At 48.5% G+C, this 24,041-nt stretch overlaps 2 protein-coding genes across 4 annotated transcripts in view; one reads left to right on the top strand and one right to left on the bottom strand.

Moving 5' to 3' along the window:
* Kcng2 (potassium voltage-gated channel modifier subfamily G member 2) overlaps positions 1-7,442 on the top strand; it is an 87,251-nt gene extending 79,809 nt beyond the window's left edge. The window contains exons 3-4 of one of the 2 annotated variants that reach the window (XR_010041342.1): positions 6,032-7,156; positions 7,263-7,442. Coding sequence is in view for 1 of the 2 variants with exons in the window: in XM_063231398.1 (XP_063087468.1) it covers positions 6,032-6,811 (780 nt within the window). In the remaining variant the exon portion in view is untranslated. Of the gene's footprint in view, positions 1-6,031 lie in introns of both variants that reach the window. The other variant, XM_063231398.1, reaches the window with a different exon arrangement.
* A 2,037-nt stretch (positions 7,443-9,479) lies between these two features.
* Positions 9,480-24,041, bottom strand: part of Slc66a2 (solute carrier family 66 member 2) — a 36,627-nt gene continuing 22,065 nt past the window's right edge. For both annotated transcript variants that reach the window (XM_003463317.5, XM_003463316.5), the window contains 2 exons: positions 15,168-15,384; positions 9,480-10,642 (listed from right to left, as the gene is read on the bottom strand). In XM_003463317.5, coding sequence (XP_003463365.1) covers positions 10,435-10,642; positions 15,168-15,384 — 425 coding nt within the window. In that variant the 3' untranslated portion in view covers positions 9,480-10,434. The remainder of the gene's footprint in view (positions 10,643-15,167; positions 15,385-24,041) is intronic.

Below are 24,041 nucleotides of genomic sequence, written 5' to 3'. Positions count from 1 at the left end.
TCAATTTCTGTGCAGGAGTCTCCTGGAAGGGAGAAATGCCTCTGTGCTCCTAGTGTGTGGCCCCACCCTTTTAGTGGTCCACTGGCTCCACCCCAGCTCCCTTCTGGCTCCCTCTGTAAGGTCAGGAGTGTGCTGGAGACCTAGCTGAGCCCCAGAGAAGAGAAACCTAGGTTCTGAGATTTCATTTGTTACTGCTTTACATTTTCTGCATAGGGCTAGAAAATGCTTGCAGTTTCTAAAGAAACTGAACACACCTGGGAGGCAAGCAGGAGCCAGGCCCACCTGGGCAGCATGTGCCTGCTCTCCAGCGGCTCCCTGACCTGGCTCCACTGTGGCATTCTCGGAATGGATTTTTCATTATGTTTCTGCAGATGCAAGCCAGTTCACTCTTGATTTGCATAGAAACCCTGCAGGAAACAGGAAACAGATTCAGGGGTGAAAATTTGGAGCTCTTTGTTGGTGGTCACCCCACCCCTGCAGAAATGTTTGTAGGGCTCGCAGGGGCCTCCCCAAGCTCCTCACAGACCTAAGCTCAGTTCTGGGAGCCCCGCAGCACCTACCCTGACAGAGTAATGAGTGAAAGCTGTCAGAAGAGCCTGCTCTCGGACCCCCAACCCACCAGCCATGATCAGGGCCTGGACGAAGCACAGAAAAGCACTGAGCAGCTAGAAAAGGAGGCAGAGCTGAAAGGAATGTAGTTTAGGAGCCTGGACCTCTTCAGTGGAGACTCTACCCAACCCTCCACCCTCAAGGCTTGAGAGCTCATGGATAAATGCATGGCTCAAGCTAGACTGCACAGGGCAACTGCAGCCTTCAGTGTGGGTATAGAAAACCATAAGGCCAGGGAAAAGCTCAGCAAAAGCTGAAAATGACACAGTGAGAAGGGATTTCAGCACAGAAGGCCAGATAAGTGCAGGCTTAGTTTTGACCTGATTTTGGCCCAGCAGGAGACACATGTCAGATCACGATGAATTAAGGTCCGTTTTCTGGATTGAAAAATGTAGAAGTGACTTCTTCTGATTAGCCACCAGCTTGTTAAGATGCCCTCTATCCTCTGGCTCCAACGAGTGATCTAACCCACTAAAGGTCCCCCACATGGGAATGCAGTGGCAAAAAGAAACCCTGGAATGACACCCTGAATTTGGAGGCACATATGTCAACAGGTACTGATGGGAATCATTCCCAGAATATCGGGCCCTGATAGCTGGTGGTCTGGGGCTTATTGCAGGATATGCAAGCAGGAAGGACAGCAGCAGAATGGCTTGTCAGTTGGAGACTGGTTTCTAAAATGTGCACCATAGTGTCCAGCTGTATATCACAGTGCCCAGCCATTTCTAAGAGACAAAAGCAACGAGGACAGGAACCATTACCTGGGCAACTAAGAAACTAAAGTATACTGGCTGGAGGGGGGCATAGTCTGCTACAGGTGCCCTCCTCATATATCATCTGAGGGTGACCAGGGTGACTCAGTAGACACATTCTGGGCCTTGGTACCATCCCCTAGGTCTCTGAACTCCCTGTAGAATTAGAGAGACAGAGACAGAGACAGAAAGATAGAAAGCAAGAGACTACCACCACTACCACGGGACCACAGTGTGGAGACAGAGGGCACAGGAAGACAGAGGCTGAGAGGAGGTGGTGGACTGGACACCGCTATGTCCATCGGGGTTTCAGTACACATCATGCTCCAGGATTCATATATAGCTTTGGCATCCCAGACATCTGGAGATGGGGTCCCTAGAAGCAATAAGTAGCAGTCTCTATGGACATAGTCCCTGAACCCCATAGAGGTGTCAGTGTTGCCCCCATCGTCTCATCAGCAAGGAAGGAAGTACAGTCAGCGTTTCCAGTCACACAAGTTATATTATCCTGGAGGTCAAGCACAGAGTTCCCACCACTTGTTAATATGAAAGAAAGACACTGACTGTGCCATGGGCATATCGCCCTGAACTGCATGTGGCCAGCTCAGCCTGTGCTAGGAACAGAGAGGCTTGTGGGAGCCATTTTCTCGGAGTTTCTTGCAGACGAGGTGATCCAATCATCAGTGCCAGCACTCAGTCTACAGGACAGTGTGGGGTGGGCCCCCCACAGGTTTCATGCTCCTGATACATAGAGGCACACCTCCATGGATCAGGGTACATGCTGGCTGTACACCCAGCTATTAAAGACCAGATATCCGTAGCCTTAAAGACTGAGCCTAGAATTGCTCTCCACTGGTTGCATCAGACTTGTCTTGGGCAAGATCATGCTGTGAGAGAAAGTCTAGGACTTTCCTGCTATGGGACACTACAGCCTCAGAGTCCTGACCAGATTCTTGATATCTCAAACAAGGACATTCAGAAAAAGTAACAAAAGGAATAGTTTTTGAAGGCCAAAGAGGTGAAAATACACTCCACAGAGTGACAGCAGGCCATTGAGAAGAGCTGACCGCCCTGATGGGGCAGGCACTTAAGGTCCATGGCTCATGGAGGATCCATAGTGGGGGACAGACAACAGAGTGTCTGGCTGGCTCTCCTTCTGCAAGTTTTTGACCATATGCAGTTTTCAGAGGAAGTACGATGGCATCCAAAGCTGTGGGATGGAACGAATGGGAAATAAAGCAAATGAGGTTGGACACAGGCCAGTGTCTTCTACTTCTGGTTTTGCACATGTCTGGGGTGGAGGATGATCTTTATCTGTCGGTTTCCTGATGTCTTGACATAGTCATCCTGGTGTCTGGTTTCTCAGTTTTTACCCCATGACTTCTTGTTTATTTGTCCTTGCTCAGTCCCCTGCCTCACTGCCCCTCTCTGCTCAGGACCTCCTGCTCTGTATTCCCTCCCAGGCCTCAAACACAAAGTTTCTGTCTCCAGATGCACACAGGACTTGGGTCCCTGAGGACAGGATACTGTCAGAAGCTCCTTGTAGGTGGGCCTAGGACCTGGAAAGCAGATGGACCTAGGACCAGGAGCTCAGACAGAAGTGCTGTGAACTTGGTTCCCTACACAGGGAAAGAGGTGACTGGGAACCTGGATCTGCTGAGGTAGGCACCATGTGCAGAGGAGGCTGGGCTGGCATGGGATCTTAACCGCAGTGTCAGGTGAGAGGCAGTAGCTTTAGAGATTTGCCTGTGGTCAGTGCCTCTTCTCTCCTGTTAATAGCTCTAGAAGCCCCTGAACCTACCCCCTATGGTGGGGGGGGGGGTCCATAGCCTCAGTCTACTAGCCATCCCATTGAAATATAATTAACACGCCCCACCATTCAAACATTGAAAGAATCCAATTCAGTGGTTTCCAGTGTCCAGGCCCTACTTTGGTCAGCTTTAGGATTAAAGCAGCTCTGGGTCCTTAGAATCACTCCTCTGCTATCCTGGGAAGCCCCTGTACCCACTTTCTGTTCCTGATGATTTCCTTACTTTACCTTTGATATGAATGCAGTCATGAAGTATGTGATCTTTCATATCTGGTTTTTCTCACAAAATGTTTCCAAGGTTCATTTATGTTGGCGCCAGTAATTCATTCCTCTTTAATGATCCAATAGAATTCCATTGTCTATCCTACGTTTTGTTAATCTCTTTATCCACTGGTGGGCATTTGGGTTGGTTTGCCTGTCATCTCTTAATAATGAGAAGTACTATAAAATTCATATACAGGGTTCTGTGTAGGCACGTTTCCTTTTTTCGTGGACAGATATTTTTGAGTGAAGTTGCTGGGTCAGATAGGGACTCTGCTTAGCCTTTGAGGATTTGCCAGATAGTTTTCCAAAGTGACTGACTGAACCATTTTACATTCCCACCAACAGTGCTTGAAAACACCAGTTTCTGCATCTTCTTCCCAACACTTTTTGTCTGATTTCTTGATTCGACTCTTCTACTAGGTGTGACAAGATCCTTGTGGTGATCTTTTTGTGCATTACTATGACTAGTGATGTCAAGCATTCTTTCATTGCTTATTGGCTGGCCATTGATACATCTTTTTTGCGGGGAGGTACTGGGAATCAAACCCAAGACCTTGCACTGTGCCATGGAGCTATATTCCTGGCCCTGTATACCTTCTTAATGCTTTTTTTCCTTTTAAGTAATGTTCTACTACTGAGCTACTGAGCTACATTCTAGCTTGTGTGTTTTTTTTGTTTGTTTGTTTTTCATTTTGCTTTTGTGGCACTAGGACCTTTGCAATGAATTACATTTTCAGTTACATTTGTACTTTTTATTTTGAGACAGGGTTTTGTCAAGGCTGGGCTCAAATCTGCAGTCCTTCTGCCTCAGCTTCCCAGAGACCTAGGATTAGTCATACTTTACTATGCTATTTGGAATGGAATTTTTTTCCTTAACTTCATTTTCAAATTCTTCATTGTAAGTATGGTACAGAATTAATTTTTGCATTTTGATGTTATGTCTTAACAACCTTGTTGAACTCGTTAGCTCTAATTTTTTTCCCTCCCAGTAGATTTAGTGGTTTGTCATCTGCAAATAGAATCTAATTTCTTCCTTTCCAGCTTGGGTAGTTTATTCCTTTCTTTTGCCTGATTATCCTAGAGATAGAACCTTCAGTACAGTGTTGAAGGGTGACACAAGCAGTGTTGAAGGGTCATCTTAGTGGGAGCAGCCAGTCTTCATCTATGATTCAGCGAGTCCCTTTAGAGGAAATTTGTAGCTTGTTGAGTTTGATGAAAAAGTGGACTTTGTCAAAATTTGTGCTAATATGATTGTGATTTTTAGTTTGCATGATGATTACAATGTATTATATTGATTTTTCAGATACAAAACTAGCTTCCCTGGATAAACCCAACTCTGTCGTGGACTCTAATTCTCTTCCTTTGCTGTTATAGAGTTAGAGCTTCTTATATCAGTATATATAAGAGATACTGATCTATAGTTTTTTAATGACTTCTGTTTTTAATCAGGGTAAACACTGGCCTCACAGAGAAAGCTGGCATTTCGGTACATGGTAGTTGTGAAGACTTATTTGTACTCTGTTGGCAGAGTTCAGTAGCCAAGACATTTGGCCTGGACTTTCTCTGCGTAGCTTGTCAGTTGCTGGTTCATTTTTCTCACTTGCCCTAGTTCTATCAGATGGTGTTTTCCTAAGCCTGTTTCTGCGGCTTGCCTCTAAAGTTTATGCTTTCCATCTGTGATATTCAGTGGTCCCTTCTACTCCTTTCAGGCAGCCACATGTCCCTTCTTGCATTTCTGATTCTGGTAGCTTGAGTCTTCTTTCTTCTGGTCACAACAGCTAGAAATTTGATTTCTTTCCAAAGAACCAGCTTTTGGCTTCAATATTCTGTTCCATGCATTCTAGTTATAATCTTTATTGCCTCATTCTTTCTACTTGCTAAATGTTTATTTACTCATCTTTTCCCACTTGTTTTAGCGTGACAGGTTAGGTTAATTGGTAATTTTTAACCTTTCTTCTTTCCTACAGGCCTGGAGGGTCATTATTTGAGAAGCCTTAAATGGCTCTAGGTTTTAAGTAACTTTCTAGATACCTGGCTCAACAGAGTGTATCAATTAGTTTCATATCAACTAATGGCCAATTAAATATTTTTAAAACCAATAGTTTTTAAAAATTTTTTTTCATTATTAGTACACGTTGATAAAATGGCGAGGTTCATTTTGGTAAATAAATGCATCCACTGGGACTGGGGATTAAGCTCAGCAGCATAAGCACCTGCCTTGCAAGCAGGCGGTCCTGAGTTCGATCCCCAGTACCGATAAAAAAATAAAAAATAAAAAATGCATCCACTTAACACATTGTCTTTATCCCATCACCCCCCTTTTTTTTTTCCCTTGTGCTTCTGATCCCCTTCAGCATCCAACAATCAGTCTTCTAATTTCCTGTTGTTTTTTCTGTTTGGTTTCTTATGCAAAAGGAAACATATGGACATAACTTTCTGAGTCTGGCTTACACGATGCTCTGTAGTTTCAGCTTTTTCTTTCAAAACAGGAATCAGGCCTTTTCATCAAGCTTCCCTCCCACCTCCCACAGCCTGCAGCGCACTTCCCTGGAAGGGCAGAGCGCTGTCCCAACCACGTGTCCCCTCTCCCCTCCAGGGCGAGTGCTCTGCAAAGTGCCACAGCCTCTTCGTGCTGGAGACCGTGTGTGTGGCCTGGTTCTCCTTTGAGTTCCTGCTGCGCTCGCTGCAGGCCGAAAGTAAGTGCGCCTTCCTACGGACACCGCTCAACATCATCGACATCCTGGCCATCCTGCCCTTCTACGTGTCGCTGCTCGTCGGCCTGGCGGCGGGGCCCGCGGGCAGCAAGCTCCTGGAGCGCGCAGGCCTGGTCCTGCGCCTGCTACGCGCACTGCGCGTGCTCTACGTCATGCGCCTGGCGCGCCACTCTCTGGGGCTGCGCTCGCTGGGCCTCACAGTGCGCCGCTGCGCGCGCGAGTTTGGGCTGCTGCTGCTCTTCCTCTGCGTGGCCATGGCGCTCTTCGCGCCCCTTGTGCACCTGGCCGAGCGCGAGCTGGGCGCCCGCCGCGACTTCTCCAGTGTGCCAGCCAGCTACTGGTGGGCCGTCATCTCCATGACCACCGTGGGCTACGGCGACATGGTACCGCGCAGCCTGCCGGGCCAAGTGGTAGCGCTGAGCAGCATCCTGAGCGGCATCCTGCTCATGGCCTTCCCGGTCACCTCCATTTTCCACACCTTTTCACGCTCCTATTCGGAGCTCAAAGAGCAGCAGCAGCGCGCCGCCAGCCCCGAGCCGGCCCTGGGTGAGGATAGCACGCGCGAGGACAGCACGCACTCAGCCACCCCCACGGAAGACAGCTCGCCAGACGCTGAGAGGGCGGACTCTGCCAGGGATGAGCGATCGCCGCCGAGGCGCTGAGCTAGTTAACCCTTCGGCCGCGCAGCACACGAACTGGCTCTGCAGCGTGTCTAAACCTAAAAACCATGAGTTTCCGCTGTAGAGTAATTCATCTTTGACTTCCGATACCAGCTTCTCAGGTGACCAGGCCTCCTCTGGGGTGGCAAAGCTCAAGCTTTGCATGTAGGCATTTGAACTAAGCCTTTTCCCTGCCCTCCCAGCTGGTCTGCAAACCCCAGAGCTCACCCCTCTGGAACACATCTCTACTGGAACCACCTCTGGGACTTGACGCCTCTCCTCTCAAGACTTGGCTGGCAGACTTAGAGAGGATGGATGGATCTCGTCCAAAGAGCTCCAGCAGCTCAGGTGGGGGGGGGGGGCAAATCCTTCCACAAGTGTGAGCCTTTCTCTTCTCTGTAGGGATGGGAAGAATGGAACTTTACAAATCATGCTGCTTTGTATTTCATTTTAGCGAGCTCTACAACCATACCTGAGCTACTGAAGGCCCAAGACCACCACCCAGGTCCTGCTGCACTGCTTGACAGCTTCAGGCAAGGCCACTGGTGTATGGGGAAGCCCATATCAGGCCCTTGCAGCTGCGGACTCTCCTGAGATTTCACTGCATCCCAATAAACAATGCTGGCCTCTCCTGCATAGCTCCTGGCTGAATTGACTCTGGGGCAGTGTCACCTGCAGTCCCTGGGGTCCTGAGTGCAGGGTTCTAAAGGTCAGAGAGATGTTTTCCTGTAGCGGTGGGCAAGTCAGTAGATGCATATGGCTGCAGTAACCAGAATGCATCTGACCTTGCTCGCATCCCTAGGGGGTGGACTTTCCCGGGGCATGCAGTCATGGAGGCACTGAGCAAACTTCGGGGCCTTGCAGCAGGATAGCAAGCTCACCCTGCAGCTGTGACATTGGCACTGGTCTGGATCAGAAAACCATAGGCTTTCAATGTAGAGTAATTCCTCACTTTGGACCTCTAACACCAGCTTCTCAGGTGATCTGGCCTCTTCTGGGGTGGCAAAGCTCACAAGGAGCCAGATTCCCAGATCCGACTACACAGCAAACCCAGCCTCAACCCAGGGCAAGGCTGGGCAATCTCGGGGTGCCAGCTGGGCTGGGCTTTCCATGATGCCCTGGGTTCTGGTGGTGGTGTGGGTGGGGCCTCAGCTCCCCACCCTTGTCTTTTCTCATCCTTGCCCCCAGTAATGCATTGGCACGCAGTTACCTGGCTCCTCTCATTTCTAGGCAGGGGAGAGGGGGCTTGGATGCATGTTACTTGGCAAACAAGTAACTAGGTCTTGCCAGTGACCAAATAGCATCCTTCCTGGGTCAGAAGAGAAGGCCAGCAAACGCAGGAGAATCCACTTTCTTCCAGTCCTTACACAAGCTCCTTACAGTCAAAAAGATACCCTCATTTCAGAGTTGGAAGTAGCTGTCCAAGATGGCCCAGCCAGGTGTGGCAAGCTGGCTGAAACCTGTCCACCCAGCCAGTGACCTGGATCTGGAAACCAACACTGCCAAGTACCGGGTTCCTACACTCTGTGGGGCAAAGTCCTCTTCTCTCTACTGGGCCACATGCCAGGGTCAAGGCCAGAGGTAAAAGGGTACAAGAGCCAGAGCTGTCTACAAACTTGGACTGGAGTCAGAAGGCACCTAAAGGGTCCTGTGTTCAGACCTCCCTCCTCTTGGCATGTGCCCTCAACAGCAGAGGGGGCACATGTTATGGGAAGCCCTCACAGTGACAGCCCTGAGGCTTGACATCAGCCAGGCACCAGATCACTAGACACTCAGCCTCCTCCATTAGCCTGAGTGCAGCATGCCCTTCTGCCTGTCATCCTCTGAGAACAAGATACGTCTGCCTGTGCAGAGCGCACTGACCTGCACCACGAACACCTGGTTAACAGTGGGGTAGGGACCGGAGAACACCCGGCCCCTAGGTTCCTTCATCCTCTGAAAATATGAGGGGACCACCCTCCCCACAGGAGACGGCAGAGGGCTGGGGCCAGGTTGGGTCTATTTCCTGTCTGGTTTTAGGGGACACAAACCCTCATTCCCACCAGCTCACTCCCTCACACTCGAATTAAATCCTCTCAGGAAACACCTGCTGTGGGACTCTGGCAAGACATACAGTACACTAGCTACTTCCTGGGTACATCTGTTGTTCACATGAAGTCATTCAGGACAGCAGTCATGTAACTGGGATTAAAAAAAAAAGTCACCATTTACACACAGACACACACCCACTGGGAGCTGCCTGAGATCCATTCCTGGTCCCTACCTACTAAGGATGGCTGCCTTGGCTACCAGACTGTATCAACACAGGGTCAGGAGCTCTGGGGCCATCTGAAGAGACCAGCCAACAGTACCTTGGGGGGGGGAGGGGCTTCTCTGTACCTCAGCTTCCTTAATTATGGCCACAGCCAGTCAGTGATTCCCAAAGCCTCCTGGTTCTGTATCCACAGATGCATACAATCCTGTCACTGTCACAGGGCTTGGACTCACATGGAACTAGATTTCATCCTTGAGGTAACTTGTGTCCAGAATCTCCAGTATCTGCTGGCTTAATAGCCAAGCACTCCCTTATGTTCAGTCTTGTGCAAGCTCACTAGAATTTCAATGGGCCCCAGCCTTTCAACCCTGACCACCCTGCGCCCTGCCCTGCCATGCTGGCTGAGTCTATTCCCAATGGATCTACAAGCAGTTTATTGTCCCAAAGCTGCCACATGGAGTACATTCATTCTGCAGCCTGCAATCAGTGACATTTTAATTTAGAGGGAATAACCACTAGATACATCTCCCTTTGATTTAAAAAAATGCACATTTTCAAAGCATCTTTATGAGCCAAAGAGCTAAGGGCCTCAAACATTCAAGAGTTCTGAGGGAACTCAGAAGGTGGAGACAGCACGGATGGTTTCCTGCCAGCCATGGCAAGTTACACAGTAGCTGAGCTTTGGTACATGGAGCTTTGGTGCTGATTGCAGAGACCTGTGCACCAGAGGCAGATGCTCTGCCCAGTAGAAGGGAAGATGCCACCTGTAGGAGCCACACAGAAGTATCTGGAACTGTAGCCCAGTAACAGCCAGGTCAGCATAAGGCTGCTGAGAATGGCATGACCTCAGGTTAAACTGAAAGGGACAAAATACAGTGACAAGTGTCAGGCCAGCGGCATCCACCTCCAAGCACAGCAGACTTGCAGCTTGGCACAGCAGGTGGGCAGAGGATGGGGCTGCCAGCAGCTGGGATCCCCACCCGCTGTCTTTGGGGCTGAAAGCCTTCTTCCTCCAGACTTAGGGAGGCTATACTTTGAGCTGGGCCAAAAAGGTCACTGAGTACTTCAAGGCCAGGCCAGTGTTTTTCAAGAGGACATAGGGAAGACACTCACTTTCTCTACCACCTTAAAAACACCTGAGGGCCAGCCCTAGGCGTGAGATCTGCTCTCACCATACCTATGGTGGCGAGCATGAATACTGGCCCAGCCCACCTGTCCTGAGTGCTCCACCCAGAGGCTGATGGAGAGCCTGCACCCAGTCTGTCTCTGCCCATGGCCACTCTCCTGCATGGACCACAGGACTCTGCCCCAACACAGGGAGCACAGGTGCTGGTTAGTGCCCAAGGCTGGCAGTCACACGTCGCTGTACTCCTCAGAGGGCCTTGGCACTGGCGGGGTGTGCTGTGTGGGGTACTGGCTTCTGGGGGTGGTGGGCGAAGGTGTAGGCTTGCCCCAGGATAGCCAGATCCACCAGCACCTGCAGCAGGCCACAGACTGAAAACTGCAAGGGTGCGCCATTGAGCAGGAAGTAGGCTGTCTTGAAGGTGTCACCACTTGTCCACATGAGTACCATCTTGAGGCTGCAGAGACACAAGGGGATAGCAGTGAATCAGGAGGACAGGATACACACGGTCAGCAGTCACCCAGGAGGACAGGCATAGGGAAGGCATAGGTTAGCAATGTGACCCAAGAACAGACGCCATATCCTGACCTGTTGAGAAACTGAAATTGGGTGTGGCTTGGCTGGGTTTAAGGCTGCTCTGCTGCAAAGTTGGACAACCAGCAGGGAATGAGATGGCCCCAGACAGCTGCCCTCACTGCTGCACATGTATGCTGAGCACTGGCCGAAGACAACTGTAAGGCACCAAGAGGCAGCCAGCATGGTGGCACATACCTACAACTTCAGCACTCTGGGAGGCTGAAGCAGAAAGATTCCAAATTTTATTACTCAGCCTGGGTAATTTAGCAACTTACCAAGATCTTGTCTCAAAAATAAATAAATTAATTAATTAGTAATTAAGTGGCTGGGGATATGTACAAAGAGCCTGGCTTCAATCTCTAACACTGCAACTAAACAAAATGCCAAGAGGGTGCCTGTTGACCCTGCTAGCAAAGGAACCGGGTAATTCTCTCAGTATCACATCACACAGTAAGCAGGTGTGGGATCCTGTAGGTTTAACTCCAAAGCCTGGAAGGGACAGGGCTAGGGTAACAGGAAATGCAGCTACAGTCCTGACCCCAGGACCATCTGTCCCTGTCTCAGACAGTCTTCCTGGGCTCTTTATTAGTATGGGTGACCCTGCAGCTCTGAATGCCCAGGCGCACTGTCCACCACAGCAAGGGAGACACAGGGTCAGTGCTGGCACAGGTTGCTACCCAGTGCCTGGGGATAATTTTAGCTGTCGAGACGCTCAGCTTGCATTTGCACTTCAGGCAGGAAGCCTTGTGAGTGATCATACTGTTGTCCCCTAGGACAGGAATGTAACCACCATCACACAATTTGAGGCGTGGGCAGAGGATGTGGGTAGCAGGGCCCATCCTGCATAGCTGATTCTCTCTGCAGGCACCATACAGGTAGACAGGCACTTCAAAGACCCAGATCATTCAGCTCTGCCTGCTGGAATTTTCAATGTCACTTCCCCCGAGACAAGGAATTACCATTCTTCCCCTCACTGAGTTTCCCACAATCCTTCAGCCTCAACAGCATCTGCAGAGAGCAAGTCTCAGAAGTTTTACCCAGTGGCTTCCTAAGCACCCTGAGCCTGGCCCTGGCCAATTAGTTGTGAGCTGTCCTCCTTCAAGTTTCCCTATCCTGGACAGGAGAAACTGCCAGTTCTAGTTGAGGATGTACCTATAGCCCAGGAGCCTGCCCTTGGGGCAGAGAATTTGGTAGGTGGAGCCAGCACAGGTTGGGGCAGGGTTTCCACTTTCAGCGCACTCTGGGAACTGGTAGCCTGGGGAACAGTGTCAGCTCTTTCTTCAGGCCCCAACTGCGCTCCCGCCCTCTTCAGTGCCTCTTGTTCTGGCACACCCACTCCCACTATTTGAATCTGGTTTCTCATTACCTCATTACCTTGGCTCTAGCAGTCTTCCCCCCGAACTGGAATGTTAAGTCACTGTTCCTAAAATACATCTCACCCCATCCTGGCCCTGGGCCACACAGCCCACACAGCCATGCTGACCTATTCCATCCCCAGCCCTGACAAGGGGCATGGCAAGCTAGTCCACCACAAGGGCCCCTCCACAATGAAAATCTACCCAAAGTAGACCTCTAAGCATTGTCTATGACCCTGGGTTACACAGAGCTCTCTTTGGTGACACACCAAAAGCAAATGCATAAGAAAAACAGACACACTGTGCTCATCAAAGTTAAAATATTGTGCTGTGAAGGACACCAGCAACAAATGAAGAAGATAACCACAGAATGGGGTAAAGTATTTGTAAATCAGGTATCTGAGACATTTTAATATCCAGGAAATACTTTTGAAAAACTGCTGCAACCCATTAAAAAAAAAAAAACACACACACACACACACAGAAATAGCCAATTTAAAAATGGACAGAGAGCCTGAACAGACATTCCTCCAAAGAAAATACAACAGGGGGCAATAAGCACATGAAAAGATACTTGCTGCACATGGTGGTGCATGCATGTAATCCCAGCACTCAGGAGGTTAGAGGCAGGAGGATCACTACAAGATTCAGGCCAGTCTGGGCTACAAAGTGAATTCAAGGCCAGCCTGAACTACATAAAAACAACTTTTCTCAAAAAGACAAAAAAAAAAAAAAATGCACAACTGCATAGTCAAAAGTCAGCAGGAAAATGCAAATCAAAACTGTAATGAGCCAGGCACAGTGATGCTGTAATCCCAGTCATTTGGGAGGCAGAGGCAAAAGGACTGCAGGTCTGAGAACAGTTTGGGCAACTGTGCATATTTATCTCCAAGTAAAAAATAAAAATAAAACGGTCTAAGGACGCAGCCCAGTGGTAAGTGAGGCCCTGGCCTCAAACACCAGTAGAGTAAAACAAACAGAACCAGCAATGAAACCCTACTATATACCCACATGGATGGCTGGAAGGGCATATGGGAAATGAGGTCCTCACACACACAGCTGATGGTACAGCCACCATGGAAAACAGCTCACGGCACCTCAAACGCGAGTAACCACATGGGCCAGCCACTCCATGCCCAGACATTTGCCCAAGAGAAAAGAAAACAGACATCCATATAAAAACATGCACATTAATGTTCAGGGGAGCCTGAAAGGTGCTGAACCACCCAAATGTCCAGCTGAAGAACAGATGAACATAACCTGGTACACTCACATGAAGCCCTATTTGGCCATTAAAGGAATGAAGTACTGACCCACCAGATCTCTGGGTACTACAGTGCTCCAACTGGAGAAAATAAGGATACACAGGAAGCTGAGAAGTCCCAGCCATGCTTTCTGCTGGACAGTCCAACGAGTATCCAGGAGAAACATGGACAGCATACGCCTGAGCTTAAGCAGAATCTGGAATGGGGCAGGGGCAGCACCTGAGTACAGCAGGACAGATGTGTGGACCCCACTCAAAGCCTAGGAGACAACTCAGCAAGAAAGAGCTTTCTGGGGATGACAGAAGGACCACAGCACCAGCTCAGCCTTGCAGCAGAGGGAGTAGGCAAGCGCAGTCGGGTGCCTTCCCCAAGAAGCTTGCCCAGCAGGCAGCTCCAGGCCTCTGCACACCCATCTTTCCTAGCTCCATGCTGCCCTCTCCACTGTGCCTCAGCCCTCAGCTGGAAACAGAGAACCTAAAAGGGTGTCATCTAATGCTGGAGTTGTGAAACACATCTCACATGTGGAAGAAACGTTGCCAGGCTTCCAGAACTTGCCCAAGGGTGACGCTAAAACCCAAACAAGAGCCGAGGTACAAACAGCAGTAAGCAGCTGCAGCTGTGGTCTTAGGGTTTCCGTATCAGGTGGAGGACCCCCTCTCACATCCAAGCTCCAGGGCCCACATCCAGGAGTTTACTTGAGCCCTGCCCCAGTCTGAACATGTGTGTCCCTCCAACACTCACACTGAAACTAGACCCCTAGACCACAATCTAAGAGCTTGCTTCTCTCCCACCAAGTCTCTGGAGTGTTCACATGCACTGGCAGGACGGACCTAATACCTGAGCCTGAGTGCATGTCCTGCTTGTCATGCATGACATGGGAGGACTTTGTCCCATGGGAGGACTCCCACATTCTCTGCTGGACAAAGGTAGCCCCTGTGCAAACCACACAGTGTCCAGTCCTCCAGGGAGTCAGAACACTGGCCCAGGGAAAGGGCCGTGAATGGGTTTCAGTGGGCAGAGTATACCCCAGGCCATCCTGCCGGCTCCTCACAAAAGAGATCATTCTGTGAGACCCTCACTGGAGGGAAGGGGCGGAAGTCCAACTGTTGGATCGAGCCTTGAACCCTCACCACGTGGCTGCCATACTTCCCTAAATGAGTATAAGGCCAAGGACACTAAGCCTACTGTGGAGTCCCCCAGCATGGGGCACCCCGGGAACCCCACACAAATTTACAAGGAGAACTAGGGTACCAAGTTAAGTAACAGGCTGGTCTACTTCCTCAATAGTTGATCAGTTTTTAGCAAAACTGTTTTCCTCCAGTATCTCCAGTGAAGTGGCACTGGCGATACACCGGTACCATCTGTGGAGCTTATTCCCTACCTAGTACAGGCAGTGCTTTTGCCCAACATGTCAGCAGTGGGAGGTCCTGACTGCACTGCAGCCACTTCACCCAACGTGTCAGCAGCGGGAGGTCAAGCTGGTCCCATGGGGCAGTGCCACAGGGGCTGTACCCATGGAAGGATCACCAGACCTGCACTGTCCTTGGTCTTGTAGGTGACTGCCACATCCAGCCATCCCAGCACTTTGCTCCTCAAAGTCTCAACCACAGTGTTCCTAAAAGGACATCATCAGTTCAGCAGAGGACTGCCCCAACCCATCCACATGAACACATTACTCAGACAAGACGCCAAAGGACCAGTGTGCCCAACAGTTTGATTTCCCTGTACCTGCAGTTCCCGGACAGTGTCCCAGTGCCATGGGAGCCTCTGTAGCAGCACTCCTTACCTCATGCCTTCGGTGGAGCGGTGGCGGTAGTTTCGGTACAGCTGCGGCACACCCAGCATGGCCTCGGTCAGCACAGCCAGAAAGCCCAGCATCTCCACAAACACGGCCGAGTCGATGGACAGGTAGGTGACATAGCCCGCCACACCGGTGAAGGCCAGGACACACTGCACATAGTCAGTGAAGCTGCTCCAGTGCCAGAAGTGGTGCAGATCAAAGTCTAGGGACAGAGGAAGAGAGCTGCCTCAGCTTGGGTGAGCAGGTGGAGGTTCAAGCAGAGACAGATGAGGGTGACGCGTGGACAGGTCACATGAGCATGAGCAGCGAGGGGAACCAAGAGATCAGTTGGTATTGGGGGGACCCAGGATATCCCCAGAAGGCTCGCTGTGTGAAGACGTCACTACCGGCTGAAGTGCTTTGGGAAGTCACTGGACCGTGAAGGCTCTAACTTCACGAGTGATCCAGATTAACCCACTGCCAAGTTTTACCAGTTCAATGGGCCTCCTGGGGAATGGGGCCTAACTGGATGAAGCAGGTCACTGCTGTCTGAAGGGTGTGCTTTTGTCCCCTGCCCCTTTCTGGCCTTTTCCCTCACTCTATTTCCTGGCTGCCACAAGGTGAGCAGCTTTTATCTACCATGCCCATGTCATGGTGCGGCATTACAGTCAGGAGACCATGGACTGAAACCTTTGAAAGCATGAAGGAAGTAAATCTTTTCCTCCTGTAAGTTGTTTTCCTCGGGTATTTTGTCACAGCAAATAAATCTAACACAGCAAGAAAGCATGAACCAAGAGACAGGACAAGGTCAGCTGTTTTCCTCGGGTATTTTGTCACAGCAAATAAATCTAACACAGCAAGAAAGCATGAACCAAGAGACAGGACAAGGTCAGCTGAAGAGTGTCAAGGTCAGTGGAGGGAATTAAGGTCAAGGTGAGGGGAGGTAAGAGGCTATGGTTTGTGCAAGACGTGAAGTCATAGTAAGATGGCGAGCTATCGGCAGGCGAGGACACTATGGGAAGAGGCAAGCTGCATGTGCTCCGGATCCAGGTACTTCCTTCTGATGGAGCCTTTTGCAGTTATCAACATAAATGTTGCTAACTCTCTTAACTTCACTTTTAGGAAGGACTGCATGTACTGTGGCTCATGGAGTCCAATTCTTGGTCAGAACTGGAGCTCTGTATTCTGTGCACCTGGCCTCAGGGGACCCAGTGGACATCAGAACTGCATTGCTTGCTTCATAATGTATTCTGTGGGAACCACATTCCTAAGCTCTCACACAAATTAGTGAATTAAATGACACTCTGACAAATGAACACACAGCATTTTGTGCACATCACATACTGGTCCACCTGAAGTCTACTATATACTCCACTCTCCAGGCTCAGAGGCTTCGAAGGAACCGATGCCTCCTGAAGTCACTCCGTCAGCACTGCAGCCTAGGCCTGGGTGGAATGCCACCGTCAGGACATGCCTTGCGAGAGCTGCTGTTCCCGTCCCACCTGGGCCCCTACCAACTTAATGTTGAAAATCAGAGAAGTTCAAACCTACAATGGGGCCACGATCCTGCAAGGAGAACTGAGGATAATAGGTATGTGTCATTGGCACACAGCCCTGGAGGCCTGTATACTGTGCTGGGCTACAGTCAGTGTTTATGCAAAGCCTCTGGCACACCCTGCATTCCTGGAACCATGGAACCATGCTGAGCTCCAACATGGCTTTGCCAGCCTCTCAGCCGCACATCCTGTGCTCATGACCAGGGACCCACACATGGAGAGAGGGAGGGAGCCCCCTCAGTGGAGTCACATGGACCTGGCCAATGGATGCCTCCTGAGTGGTCAGCTGTCCAACAGGCAGAGAGCAAGCCTGGAAGGGGCGATAAAGGTTGTACCCAGTGTCCTGGATTTGCTCCTGCTGATGAAAAGGCCAAAAGCAGCTCTGGAAAAATACCTAAGTCTCAACAACCTACAAAATACGTATCAATTAAACCTCTGAGAGTTGAGCAAATTATGTTTTTGAGTCTTGATTTGCAACAAGAAAGATAACCCAATTAAAAAATGGGCGATGCTCAGTGGTAGGGCACCTGCCTGGCAAAGTCCTGAGTTCAACTTCCAGTTCAAAAAAAAAAAAAAAAAGTTGGGCAAAGAGTTTGGATATTTCTCCATGAAAGAGAGGCATATGTAATGATGCTCAGCAGGAGCAGTATCAAGAAAAGCACACACTCTCCATATTCACAAGAGACAGAGTTCAGGGAGCTGCCCCCAAGCCCGTGCTAAATAAAGAGAGGAACCAGATCCAAGTAAAGTCACAGGCAATTTTAAAACAAATTTCCAATGAGTTCTGAAGATGGAGGCTTGATAGGTAGCTGAGTAGAGAACCTCTCTAAGAAAAATAACTCAGACGCCAGAATTTAACAACATGGAGAGGACCAAACGAAAGGAGAGGGATTCTCATGATCCAGGAAGAAACTGAGGAAAAAGAAAGAAAGGAAGGAAAAACATGGATGAAAGGCTGGAACCAGATGCGCTCATTGGGACCAGTCCCGGGCTGTGCTGGGCGCACTGTGGAGTCAGACAATTCACGGTCGTACTGAAATCGCAGCCTCTGAAATCCAGAGTTGGTGAGTCCGGGGCCCTTGGAGGAGGACGCAGCACAGCGTAGACTGGAGCCAAGGTGGAAAGCTGCATTAATTCACAGTGAGTGCTGGAAACTGGGTCCCGTAGCGGATGGGGCCGGCTGGAGGACATACTGGAGTTGGGCAGAACAGGCCTGAACCCAGAGCCGCAGTGGCGTCAGTCAGCTGCCCCTGGCAGAAAGAGGACTGGTGGGATCTGCTTGGGCTGAGTCATGCCCTGGTCGGGACCCAATAGCCAGGGACTGAACTGTCCCGAACCTGTGACATCACCACAGCACAGACTAACGTGCTGAAGACACTCACAGGTTGAGTGGCTCAGCGAAGAGGGGCCAGCCCACAGTGCCTGCGTGCACCTCAGATAACAGCACCTGGAGAAGGCAGCAAAATCCCAGCCAGCACGCTTCAGAAAAGCCGTAAACAATATGAGACCTCCACCATACACCTGTCTGAAAGAAACCAGAAACATGACAAGAGAAAGAAATAAGAAAAAGCCTCCAGCTGCTGACCCTGGGAAAATAAGTCCAGGAGCAGTAAATACAGAAGAGATCCAGGGCAGCAATCATGCAATATTGGCCACAACATCAGCAGACATAAAGAAACACCTTCATGACCTCACAGACGAACTTAAAACTGAAATTCTAATCCAAGTGAGGCAAGATATAAAAAGATTAAAGAAATGCTAGGCCCCTCTCAAGAAGACAAGGATGGAAGAATGGAGGAACCCAGAAAAAGAAAAACTACTTTTGATGAAGAATATATACAAAATCTAGAAAACATGAGACAGATCCAAAGAGATTACCAGGAAATTAAAAACTCCATTGAAAGCTGGCAAAATGCCTTGATAGAAAATAAAGTTAGCCTTTCAAAACTTGAAGACAGATTTGCAACGTGTGATCATGAAAGAAAAGATCTCTTAAAAATAACAAAGAACCAGGAAGTAACAATACAAAGACTAGAAGATGACAAGAGGATCTATAACTTAAGAATAAAAAACGTGAGCGAAGAAGCAGGAGTAACCCCAAATGAATTACAAAGGCTATTCACAGAAACAATTAAGGAAAACTTCCCAAGCATAGGAAAAAGAAATGATATCCAGATAAATGAGGCATACAGAACTCCAACTGTTGTAGTCAGGGGTTGTACACAGAGAACAACCAGGGTTAGGACATGGAGTTCATAATATTTTTATAATAGTCACCGGGAGTTAACAGGAAAATGCAGGAAATCTATCCACAACACCAAAGACATAGATTATTTAGTCAAGAGCCTAAACCCCACAGCACATGGTCTCACATGAGTCTAGATAAAAACCCAGAGCTCAGGACAATGCCTCCCACGAGTCCAACTAGAGGTCCAGAGCCCACAAGAAGGACTCACGCCAGTCTCTTTTATGGAACCATGGCAGGAAGACCCAAGAGTCAGCGGTGGAAGCCAGAAAGTCTATGCCAGCAGGATGAAGGAGCTGTGCTAGTGGGATGAGGGTTCTATGCTGGAGCCAAGAAGTCACACTCACAACAAAGACCAGGGCTGTCCTGAAAGGTACCTCAGCCATCCTCAGCCACATGGAGGCCCCGAGCTCCTCCGACGACAAGCACAGTTGAGTACCTGCCAGGAAGCAGCATGACAAGTTCATCCTTGAGACCAAGCAGCACATGTCTTCCCCTCCAGAGCCAGGAAGCAATGCTCGATGTGAAGACCAAAGCTTCTCCAGAACCAACAGCTCAGACAGCAACTCATAGTGAACCCACAATGCCTCCTGTCATGGTTTATGTATGTGTCCCCCAGGCCTCATGAGTTTGCATTGTTCATTTGTGATGGTTCATTGTATAGTGCTTGGATTGATGGTGTCAGTGCTCCACCCACATAGGGGTGGAGCCAGGATGTGATGTAATGGCAGGAAGAAGGTGTGTCTTTCTCTTTGCTGGTCTGAGCTTGCTGTCGACCGCTGCCATGAGCTGCAGTCCACCCATGCCCACCTGCCTTGGAGCCAACTGAGTGTGGACTGAAACCTCCAAAAACTGTAAGAAATAAACCTTTCCTTTCCCAACTTGGGCATCAGGTATTTTGTCTCAGCGACGAGCATAAAGTAACTGAGACACCTCCTTAATGACTCAACTCTCAACACTTCCCTTCTTCACCTATTTATCCTGGCAACTTTCCTCAGGTGGATCATCTTCACTCAATGCCATGCTGATGTAATCCAACTGGCGTTAAGTTGACCACCAGTTCTTAACCCACAATACCAACCAACTACAACCAAAACAGATCTACACTCAAACATATAATCAAGATTCCAGAAATTCGCCACAAGAACAGAATATTAAAAGTGGTCAGAGAGGGGCTGGGGATTTAGCTCAGCGGCATAAGTGTCTGCCTTGCAAGCAGGCAGTCATGAGTTCGATCCCTGGTACCCATAAAAATGAAAAAGACAAAAAAAAAAAGTGGTCAGAGAAAAGAAGGAGATTATCTATAAAGGAAAATCCATCAAAATAATGACAGACTTCTCAACACAAACTATCAAATCAAGAAGAGCCTGGAGTAAAGTAATCCAAGCCCTGAAAGAAAATAACCTCCAACCCAGATTGATGTACCCTGAAAAACTCTCTCTCAAAATTAATGGAGAAACAAGATGTTTCCAAGACAAGGAGGAACTGTGGGAGTTCATGGCCACCAATCCAACCCAACAAAAAACACTGCAGGACATTCAAAGAGAGATAGAAAAAAATATCAGGATTCCAGCAACAGTGGCAGAGAGCCTCAATGAATGGGGCAGACAGTGGAATGAAGGAGAAAAGTGGACAAATAGTAACAGAAAAATAGAATAGCAGAGAAGGTGGGCTATAATCTCTAATATAGATAGACTTGATACACTAACAAAATGAAACACAGGCAGAGTAGGTCAGGAGACAGGATCCATTGAATAGGAGTGCTCTGAATAGGAAACCTGAAAGAGGGTTCATAAATGGAAAGTCAAAGATGAGAAAACAATGCTCTATGTGACAGGGAACCAGAGAGAAATAGGGACAACTCGTCCAGCAGCTGCAGATAGGTTGGAAAGTCATGACACTTTTGTGCAGTGGAGAACTACTCAGCTATAAGGAAGGAAAACCTTGAGACTTTAGTAAGTAAAGGAGTACAGCTCAAGATCAAGATCAGGGGTAAAAAGGTTCAGCAACACTTAGATTGATAAAGGGTTAGTGGGACCCAAAATATACAAAGCACCCTGAGAAAGGGAAAAGGGAGGAATTGTCTAAAAATGGAAGGCAGAAGTCATTGTTAATAGAGTATCAGGATTTAAAAGCCACATTAATCTTATTGCTCTGTTTAGTTTGATTTTATTTTGTTCCAGTCTGTCTACTCATTTTGAGGGCACAGACAGCTATCCCTAAAATAGCAGGATATACTATGGTAAATATCCTTAATTCCCTATTAACTTACACTGAAGCCCTGTATTACTTACATTGTCTTACTATGACTGATTTTACTTGAATCTGGTTTGTTAGACGGCTGTTTTACCTTGACTGATTTTATTCGAATTTGGTATGCTTGATAGTATCAAGTCTAAGAGTAGAGACAACTCTCTGAAGATGACAAGATACCCATTCTGGTTTGATTATTAACTGCTTTTGAAGTCCTACAATGTCTCCAATGTTGTGTTTTTATTAAAATTGCTATGTAATGCTATGTTCAATTATATTATGTCTGATGATGCAGACAATCCTATTGAAAATAACGAGAGCATAGTAACTACTGTAGATCACCTAATATTGTGGTTTTATATGTCTTTTTCGTTTCATGTTCTTCTAGGAATTTGTTTTGTTGTCTTGTTTTGAGCTGTTCTTCCCTATAATACAGAAAGGATAGGTATACATGTAGAGATTCACACATGCGGAAAATTTCTAAACAGTTTACTGGAACAGATTATATAATGGACAATGTAATGAACAGATACTCTGAACAAGAAGAGACACTAAGATATCCAGTGCTAATTCTGTAGCATTATGATAGAAAATCTAGCAATACTATTATTCACTGTTCAGCATGATATTAGTCTAGTCTCTTATGTTTAATTTCAGCATATGTAAAGATATGGACAGCTACTTCAAAGAGAACGAGAGACACTACAGCCGCCATTGTTGACTTCCCTAATGTCTGGTCTTGAAGACCTAAAAAGCCTTCATCATCGTGTTCTGATTAGTTTAGTACTATAATGTTTAGAACGTATGCTGAACATGTGAACATGTGAAGATGGGGACAACTATTTGGAAGCAAACAAGAGACAGTATGATAGACAGTGAAGATCTCCCGTGGTCTTGCTTTGAAATCTGTTGTTTCTTAAAATTATTTCCTTATGATCTGTTTTGTTCTGTTTAATTTTACCCCCTTTAAAATTAAAAGAAAAAAACAACAAATTTTCAGCTGTCTCTTCTTAGGTCCCCACCTTACTGACTTTGAGGCCCCTCTCCCACAAAGGGATACTGACCCTAATCAGAGTGATCAGGTTCCAGACAGCAGCAACACAGACACACATCAGAAATATATGCCAACATGGTGGACACTGAGCATCTCCATCTCCTCCCACCCGCAGCATTCCCAAATCCCTGATCCTGTCAAATATACCCCTCAATGTTCTAAAAGAGTATTCGTTCTCCCCCTAAAGGGGGCATTCTGTTATAGTTAAACTATACCTCCACATAGGTACAGTTAAAAAAGATGGAACCCATTCCCAATCTCAGTGCAGTTACTCACTCACTCTCAAATTATGACCATCACTGTTCAAAGAAAAAAAGGCAGCTGGTCACTGCTCCAAAGTGCAACCCTGAGCAGTTGTGGAGGCACCCGTGGTGTCCACGTGCTCGCGGCAGGCTACCTGCTCAATGTCAAGGCCTTTCTGCCAGAGAAGAACAGCTACAGGGGTGGACACAGGATTCCATCATGCTAATCTTATTCCCCATCTCTACTGTTCTGCAACACTTCCTGGATGTGAGGAGTTCAGGGGAACCTCTGTGTCTCTGCACAGGGTTCTTCAGGAGCCAAAAGGGCTTGGGAGGGCAGGTGTGTCTGGTCCAGCCACTGCAGGGGCATTTATACAGACCTCAGCTCTGTGGTCCTCCACATAATGATATGACTAGAAAAGCAACTAGCAGTCATTTCGGATCTATTAATGATGTCATTCTTGGTATGACATTCTGTCCCAAGGGGTTGAATGACAGAGACTCTAGGCCTCTTAGCCATCAGGAGGAGAAATACATTAAGGAAGAATCTGCTGACCCTCACAGGCTAGTTCCTGCCAGCCCCTCCTCTAGGAAGTGAAGAAGTGTAGGAGGGAAACCCCCTTAATGACAGGACAAAATCAGCTCCAACTTGGGTGAATCACAGAGGAGTCCTGCAGCAGCACAACAGCACCCTCATGTGGCTAGTGTGTGCCAGTGCAGGCAGTCCCTCCGGTTCCCTTACTAAAATCAGCACTCTCCTCAGCCCCATGCCTTGAGGTAGCTTTGTAGTATTCAGGACAGTAACAGCTCCTGGAAAAAGGAGAGCAAGCTCCTGTGTCTAACACAGGAATGGATGGGATCTCTAATCCAGGCTGTGCCAGGGTGTTACAGCCTTGCCTCCCTCATCACCAGAAGGCAGAACCACCTTTGAGAAGCGTGTCCTAACAGAGGACTGTGCATCTCTGATAGAGGCCAGGGGCCCTGCTCATGTGACAGCCCTGTCTCAAGTCAGCAGCAGCTTGGGGGGCTACCAGAGCCTGGATGGTCCCCAAGCTCCTACCTTACAGGTGCTCAGAACTGAGGTGGAAAAGTGGCTAAATGCTAGAGGTGACCAGGACGAGGCAATTCACAGCTTAAGGTGGGCCAATTAGGAGCCAGGCTGTTGTGGGACATGGAGTCAGGTCAGGAGTGACAGCAAGATCTAATGACAATGTGGCAACAACACAAAAAATGATCCTCAGCTCCACTGGCAAGTTAGGGTCACTTCCTAGGAAAACACGTTCCTCTCTACATCCCCGAACTATTCAGTGCCCTACTGCAGACCCACAGCACAGCCTCTCCCGTGGCTGGTGTGGTGACTCATGTCCTTGGTGGCACTGCTGCAACCACACCTGGATTCTGGGAACTCAAGATATTGGGGACATAGCTGGCCAATGGGGACCCTCATCTTGGCACATGAAACTGAGGGTGCAATCATGAAAGCTGTAACAAAACCTCAATCACTGGGCCCATTCCCAGGGGTCACACTGA

Source organism: Cavia porcellus, unplaced genomic scaffold (genome assembly GCF_034190915.1).
Source record: "Cavia porcellus strain 051 isolate PalLab524CR breed Dunkin Hartley unplaced genomic scaffold, mCavPor4.1 scaffold_20, whole genome shotgun sequence".
Lineage (NCBI taxonomy): Eukaryota > Metazoa > Chordata > Mammalia > Rodentia > Caviidae > Cavia > Cavia porcellus.
Note: the sequence above shows the minus strand (reverse complement) of the source record. Positions and strands in the feature narration are given on the sequence as shown.